The sequence below is a fragment of the Propithecus coquereli genome, unplaced genomic scaffold (assembly GCF_000956105.1).
Source record: "Propithecus coquereli isolate 6110/MARCELLA unplaced genomic scaffold, Pcoq_1.0 Scaffold45, whole genome shotgun sequence".
In the NCBI taxonomy this organism is placed as follows: Eukaryota; Metazoa; Chordata; class Mammalia; order Primates; family Indriidae; genus Propithecus; species Propithecus coquereli.
Window position 1 is genome coordinate 8,312,321 of NW_012150285.1, and position 8,304 is coordinate 8,320,624.

The following is an 8,304-nucleotide window of genomic DNA, read 5'->3' on the forward strand; positions in this document are numbered from 1 at the left end:
TATGTGTGTGTATATGCATATACAATGTATGTGTATATATACTGTGTATATAATATATAGTATGTATATTGTATGCATATATACTATATGAATATGTAACATCTATATCCCTCAGTTTCCTAATTCATAAAATGGATAGCGAACTTAAGTAAAATAATATGTGTGTGTATATATATATACAATGTATGTGTATATATATAGATAGATAGCAGATAAGAACTTAAAAAGATGCTTAACATCATTAGCCATTAGAGAAATGCAAATTAACCACAGTGAGATACCAACACACACCTATTTGAATGGTTAAAATTTAAAAGGCTGCTTATACTACAGAGGTGAGAGATATGGAAGAACATGAATTCTCGTATGCTGCCAGTGAGAATGTAAAAATGATACAATCCCTTTATAAAAATATGGCCAAACTGTTTTTTCTAAAGTTAAATATGCATTGACCAAATGACTCGGCAATTCCATTCCTAGGTATGTACTCTAGAGAAATAAAAATTAATATTCACACCAAATTCTGCACCTGAATGTTTATAATAGGACTATTCATATCCACCAAAAACTGGAAACAACCCAAATGTTCTACAATTGGTGAATGGATAACTGAAACTATGATACACCCATACAATGGAATACAAGTCAGCAATAAAGAAACAAACGACTGAAACAACTTGGATGAAGCTCAAAGGTAGTAAGCTAAGTGAAAGCAGTCAGTCTCAAAAGGTTACAACCTATATGATTCCATTTATATGACATTCTCAAAAAGACAAAAACTAGAGACCAGAACAGTGGCTGCCAAGATGAGAGGCTGGGGGACTAGGATAGACTAGACAAGAATAGCACCAAGTAATTCTGGGGATGATGTCAACTGTGGTGATGACATTATATGACCATAAAGATTTGTTTTAATACATGTTAAAACTCAAAGAACTATATACCAAAAAAGTCAACCTTAATGTATAATTTTTTAAAAATACTGCTAGCAACTCATATGCAAGAAACAGGTCAAAAATATTTTCTAAAAGAATAAATTATCAGAGAATGTATATTACAAAATCCGTACTTCTTTCCAATATAAGATTTTCTTTGTTGCCAAGTCCAGGACTGATTCTATAAAATTGTACTATGAGCTTTTAAAGCAATGAGTTCTTTATCCAAAGATTTGTTGACTGTGTTATTCTACTTCCCTATGCCCTTATTTGTGCCTTTTGGATATACCTAATTATGAAAGAAATAAAACAAATCTAATATAATTGCATTTTCATCAAATTCTTTTCTTGTGTTTTGAACAGATTTTGCTTTTATACATAGCTTCTATGTTTGGTGCCTACTTGTTTATTATTGTTTTAGCTGCTCTGTCATTAATAATTAATTGGGCCTTTCATCATTACATAATATCCTACTTTATTCTGTCCAGTATATTAACCTCAAATTCTACCTTATGTTTTATTACCACACCCCTGCTTTTGCACTGTTTGCATTTGCCCGGCCCATTCCTTTATTTTTGACCTTTCCTTATTTATTTTAAGTACTTTTTCAACTCTATATGGTAATCTGAGTTATCAGGAGAATTGGACCCATGCATATTTAATTAATATATTCAATTTTTCTGCTTTCCTTTTATTTATATTTAGCATTCTTTGATATTCTGTTCAAATTTTTGGCTGATATACTGTGATGTAATTTAAAAAATTATACACAACTTTGTGAAGATTAGAGTCTGGGGAATCAAGAATAATCTGAGATGCCAGGACCTTCTGTAGGACTACTTAAATAGAAGAACACGGTATGATGCCTCATGGTTTTATGACAGATGCAATAAGAGCAAGATAAAAAATATGTGGAGAGAAGACGGATGTGAAGAGAAGTCTTGTCAGAAGCAGACAGAATTCCAAGGCTCCAACTTGACTCCCTGCTGATAGAGATGAGGACGCTGGCAGAGGGTTGGGTCTTATTCAATCCCAAGGGAATCACTGTCCAATAAGTTTTAAGAAAAAATTTAAAACCTGGGAATTAAGAAATACATTCTTACATCAAAGATTTCAAATGTCCAAAGAGGAAAGCAAAACTGAAAATTCAAATTATCCAGAGCAATGAGAAAGAAACACTTCATACCAAAATCTATAGAACACAGTAAAATTTGTTCTTGGAGGACATCTTTATTAAAGAAAAAAGATTAAAAATAAGGGAACTTAATATTGAGCAAAAAGAAAAGTAGGAAAAAGAGGGGAAAAAAGCAATCTTCTGAATAATAAAATTGATACATTCCTTAGGAAAAGACAGACAACAAAAATACATGATTTTAGAAATGAGAGAGGAGCCACAATCACAGATAATGAAGAGTTTAAAAGAACACAATGGGCAACTAAAGAGAAAACGAATACTTTCCCCATTACACTCCCAAGAGTATCCTACGAAATAGAAAACTTGAAGAGGTTTGGAATGGTACAGAAGGAAGCAGGATCAGATTGACTCATAGGTGAAATGTAACCTTTAACGAAAAGACAATTCCAACATTATTTAAGTTAGTCAAGACAATTTTTAAAACTAGAAAGCGCCTTCATTTTATAAACCAGTACAACTTTAATACCAAATCCTGATTTAAAAAATAACAACATAAAAAAGGAAAGTCCATGCTTATGTATAAAATTGGACATAAAATTCTCAATTAAAAATCTAGAATTTTATAAAAATTCTCTTTTTATAGTCAAAGACTACCTAAAATGGTAAATAAAAAAATAAAACCTTAACTTGAAGCAAATTTTGCCTCTGTAATCAGATTACATAAAGTTAGTGTAACTAATCAAGGATCAAACTTCCATTGTTATCAATTCCATCTATGCTGCCAATTACCTGAGATAAGTGCCTGATTAAGTACCACTGTATGTCCTTGCCACAGCAGAAAAAGAAACCTAATACCTTCTTTTTCAAACACTTCCATGTAACAAACAAACCTGATGAAGATATTCTTGCAATTTTATGTGTATGGGTGTTTGATTTTATGTCAGAAATTTGATCTAGAATCATATCTTTAAATATTTGTCTTTCATTATGTTTCCTTCTTCTGAGACTCAAATGTGCATTATGTTAGGTTTCCTCTTCTAATTTCCGTATCAATCATTTTCTAATCTGTTTTCACATTTTTATTAATTTTGGTAAATTCTATCTGCTCTTTCCAATTCTAGCCTCCTTGTCTTTTACTGTGTTTTCTACGGTTCTCCACTGTCCATGTGATCCTTTCGATTTCACCCTCATTTCAGTGATCTTTTTATTTTTTAATTTCATTTATTCTTCTTTCCGCTCAATCGACTTATATTACATTTTCTCATATAGTCACACTGTCTCTTCCCTGGCCTCTTATGTCAACTGCTTTGTGCTCTCAGTGCTATATACTTCGTTAAGCTTTTTAAATTCATGGCAAAATGTTTGCTCACGATTTTTATCTTCCTTATGGCAATATTTTTAGGTGAGTGTTCCTCATCTGTCCTTTGTTTTTCTGTCCTTTCTTCCTTTTTAATTCTTCAATGTTTGTAGTGGCCTTGAGCTGAATGTATTCCTTTTGATTATCCATCTTTGAAGGAGGTGCTGGTTTTCCTGGACCTGCTGTTTGCAGGAGGTTCGTGCAGAAGGCCAGAGTGGTTCCAGCTCTGGACTAACAAAACTTTTTCTTGATTCAGGGTTGTGCGTAAGACATAATTCCGTGTCTTACTTCTCCACAGCCAATGCAGATAGGCAGTCTCGAGGTTTTTCATAATGCAAAGTCATCTCCTCCTCCACTGCTATTACAGACAGACGTCATACTTCCCACAAAAATGGCTTGTTCGTGTCACTCCTTGTTTGGCTTCATTTCCCCAACTTCTCAGAATCAAACCAGGTGCAGGAAAGCTCCTGCCATTAGCTGAAGAAAACCCTTCTGCTTTTTGTAAACATTTAGGTTTTGTACTTCAGGGGCCTCTCAGTTGCACGAAGTGTCTGTCTCTTGCTGGCTCTGAGCTCTGAGCTGTGGCACCCTCCCTTTACTGCCTCCCACATGCGGCCTAATCTCCACTGTTTTTCCCAGCGATTCCACCTATTTTGTGGCTTGGGGTTCTTAACTGTCACATATTTTAGTGGAATACTGGATTTGTTTTAGTTTTTCCCTCTCTTTTTTGTTTCTAGCTAATTGTCAGAAAACAAAAGAAAATGCCAACTTTCTAGTACCATCTTCAAATCCCAAATCCAACGATTATCTTAAAAGAATGTTATATAATACAAGACAGAAACTTACACATCTCACTCTATTATCAAAAGATAAATACGCACTTTCCTTACTAATATTTTACTGTGAGGTAAAATACTAATTTTCCACAAAACACTAATTTTCACAAGGCCATTAACAATTATGATAACTGTTTTTATTTTTTATCTTTTTTTTGAGACAGTCTCACTCTGTTGCCTGGAGTAGAGTGCCGTGGCGTCAGCCTAGGGAGTAGAGTGCCGTGGCGTCAGCCTAGCTCACAGCAACCTCAAATTCCTGGGCTCGAGCAATCCTACTGCCCCAGCCTCCCAAGTAGCTGGGACTACAGGCACGCGCCACCATGCCCAGCTAATTTTTTCTATATAGATTTTTAGTTGTCCAAATAATTTCTATTTTTAGTAGAGACGAGGTCTCGCTCTTGCTCAGGCTGGTCTCGAACTCCTGACCTTGAGCGATCCACCCACCTCGGCCTCCCAGAGTGCTAGGATTACAGGCATGAGCCACCGCGCCCAGCCTGTTTTTACTTTTAAAAGCGGGGTGTATTGGTTACTCCCAAAGGCAGAAAGTAATCTAATGCTTAAGTGTAAAGGACACATGTTTTTTCAGAGTAGGGGGGTCTCGCTGTATTGCCCAGGCTGTTCCCAAACTCCTGGCCTCAAGTGATCCAACACTTGTATTCTTAGCTACTCGGGGTGAGGCAGGAGGACGGCTTGAGGCCAAGAGTTCAAGACCAGCCTGGGCAATATAGTGAGACCTCATCTCTAAAAACAAATTTAAAAAAATTTTAAAAAAGATACTTTTAAAAAGATATGTAAGACCCAGGGCCCATATAGGGGACAAACTATATGTAGTCTCATCAGCATGCTTTAATTTTACTATGTCTTTTTGCAGAAGAAAAAGCCTTTTTAGTAATAAGGACAACCCATGATCTGTCATTCTACAAGCCCCTGGATTTCATTTGGGTTTGAAATGAGGACAGTTTCATATTTCACATATATACTCATTTCTTCAGTAAAATTTTAACTCTACTTAAGTTTATTTTCCTGCCAGTTACTACTCCTCTACTCCTTGATATCCATTACCAAAACATGCTCAGGTATGTTCTGAGCAAAATGAAGTTTTACTACTAAGTAATCTTTTAAAGGAGTAAATCATACAGCAAAGCCAAATTAAAATGGATTTTTAATTACTACTGCTTAAAATTATTCCCTTTCCTATGACACACATAAGACTAAATGATTCTCTTTCTTATGGACACACATAAGAGTAAAATTGGAAATGTCAATGTCACATGAAAGCCAAATAATGCCTGATATAATTTATTAAAAATTTAGAGGCACTATGACAAAGAGAAAGAAACAAAGAGCTCTTCCTTGCAGAATTCCAAATAAGAAATGCAGACAGAATGATGGCATTTGAAAAATCACCATTTGACAACCATCACAGTTTGAATGACAGGATCACATACTGTCCTTATTACTTGCTGCAAGCAAGAATTATCAATGGACGCTCAAACAAGAGGACAAAAAGTGTGGTAAGAAACAGGACATCTATATAGTTTCAGAAGTATCTCTTCACAATAAATCTATTAGTTACAAAGGGAAAAATAATAATTTTCCAGTGGAGAAATCTTACATATATCACCTTAATTAACTAAAGTCCCATCACTAGCAATGGAACAAATAGACGCCATGTGCCTCCTGACACAATGCTCCAAGAAGCACTTTTGTGGAATTCCTGCCAAAAATGTATAAACTGAATCTAACTGTGAGGACACACTGAACAAACACAAACTGAGGGACATTCTACAAAATAACTGGCCTGTACTCTTCAAAAATGTCAAGGCCATAGAAAGACAAAGAAAGACTGAAGAACTGCTCAGATTAAAAGACAAAGAAGAGAAATGATAAATAAATTCAATGTGTGATCTTGGACTGAATTCTAGACCATAAAGAATTCTTTTTCTTTTGCTATAAAGGACATTAATGGGCAAATTGATAAAATCTATCTGTAGACAGCATTATATCCATGTTCACTCAGGAAATTACACATTAAAGTATATAGACATTAAAACATCATGTCATCCATACTCTCGAATAATTCATTTTAAAAAAATAATACTGGCTTGGTGTGGTGGCTCACACCTATAATCCCAGCATGTTAGCAGGCCTAGTGGGGAGGATTGCTTGAGGCCAAGAGATCAAGATCAGCCTGGGCAACAGAGTGAGATCCCACCTCTCCAAAAAAATTAGCCAGGCATGTTCCTGTAGTCACAGCTACTCAGGAGGCTGAGGAGGTGGGAGGATCACTTGAACCCAGGAGTTCGAGGCTGAAGTGAGGTAGGATCACACCACTGCACTCCAGCCCAGGGGACAGAGCAAGACTCACCTCTTGGAAAAAAAAAAAAAGAAAGAAAGAAAGAAAAAAGAAAAAGAATACTGTATATTGTATGTGTGTAATATGTAGACAGAGAATGATAAAGCAAAGGTGATAAATATCAACATTTGGGGAATTTCAGGAGATACACAAGAATTCTCTGTGCTATTTTTACAACTTATCTCTACATCTGGAATTATCTCACAATAAAAAGAAAAAAATAGACACAATAAATGAAAACAAATAAAGGTAGTTAAGAGAAATTATTTTCCCTAACAATAATGCTGAGATCATCTTTCCTATAGTCTCATCAGATCATGAAATTTCTCTATACATGTGATACCAAAATATTCACCCCTATCTTCTCTCACACTCTAATAAGTTACTGGGACAAACCACTTTCAGGCAATCTAACTTTTATTTTAAAAAGGCACTTAGATATCATTGCTCCTAATGATCCTTAATAACTAACATCAATGAATATGTGAAGTTCAGAATACATGCCAAATACTTTAGCAAATGCTGAAAATACAAAATTAACAAATTCTACTGCTAGGTCCATGATGATGAAGACCAAGTTTGTATTATTCATCATTATAACCCCACCTCTTAAGACAGTGCCTGGCACACAATAAACTCTCAAATAACTGCTGTACGCTGCAAAATGAAAGACAATCCATAGTACAGGAAAGAAATGTGTGTACAGATAATCGTAATATCAGTGGTTTTAACAAAGTGTCATGAGACAACAGATAAAGTTATTATTGCTCGGTAAATTCTAGACAGGCTTCAGAAATTTAATGATATCAAAGTTAAGTCTTGAAGGAAAAATAAGATTTCAAGCCCATCTGATGATAGTGGGTTATTAGAACTTATGAACATTCATGTCACTAAAGTTGGTATACAACTCCCCACGGCTAAATTTGGCTTTAAGCAAAAAAATGATTTCAACAGACATGGAAGCAGTGGGGTGGTGAGAGGAGGGTAGGGGGATTTAGATAAAACAGCCCAAAGGCAAGAAAATACTCAGTATTTCTAATGAATTTTTAAACATAGGCTTACCTATTGTTGCTGCAAGTTCCGGATCAAAAGTATCATCTGTGAACCTCAAGAGTAGGCTAAAAGAGATGTTAAAAAGATATATTAGGAATTTGACTTTTCTTTCTCATATGATAAATGTGTACATGATTGTTATACTGTCAGGAGTTATTAGATGCATATAAGAATATCTGATGTAGGTCTCCTCCTATAAATACTGCCTCGGAGCAGGTATATATGGAGGAATTAAATTATTGGAAAGGCAATTTAAAAATCCCAAGAGCAAAGCAGTTTATTAGCAAATATATTCCCCATGCTCCCCTACACAATTCCCCAAGTGCGAAGGCGGTTTTATGTTGTTGTTGTTGTTGTTGTTTTTAACTATACTGTTACGGCCTTCTGAGAAATTAGCAACATACCACACTTTAATTGATATAGATGAAAGGGGAAAAAAAATAAAAAGTCTCTTGGAATGCAACAAACTGACTTTTTTTAAAAAAAAAAATCTGAATTCAAGTAAAAATGGAAAGGTATGAAAGCCTAGGATTCCATATCAAGTAGTATGACTACTACCCAAGTGGGAAGAAAGATATGGTAAAAAGAGGTAGAAAGATACAGGGCAACCAGAGGAGGTATATTCTGTCAAA

The 8,304-nt window shown here is 35.1% G+C and overlaps 1 protein-coding gene across 1 annotated transcript in view; it reads right to left on the reverse strand.

Moving 5' to 3' along the window:
* Window positions 1–8,304, reverse strand: part of RAB18 (RAB18, member RAS oncogene family) — a 32,657-nt gene that overhangs the window by 19,723 nt on the left and 4,630 nt on the right. The window contains exon 2 of the mRNA XM_012654884.1: window positions 7,682–7,737. Within this exon, the coding sequence (XP_012510338.1) occupies window positions 7,682–7,737 (56 nt within the window). The remainder of the gene's footprint in view (window positions 1–7,681; window positions 7,738–8,304) is intronic.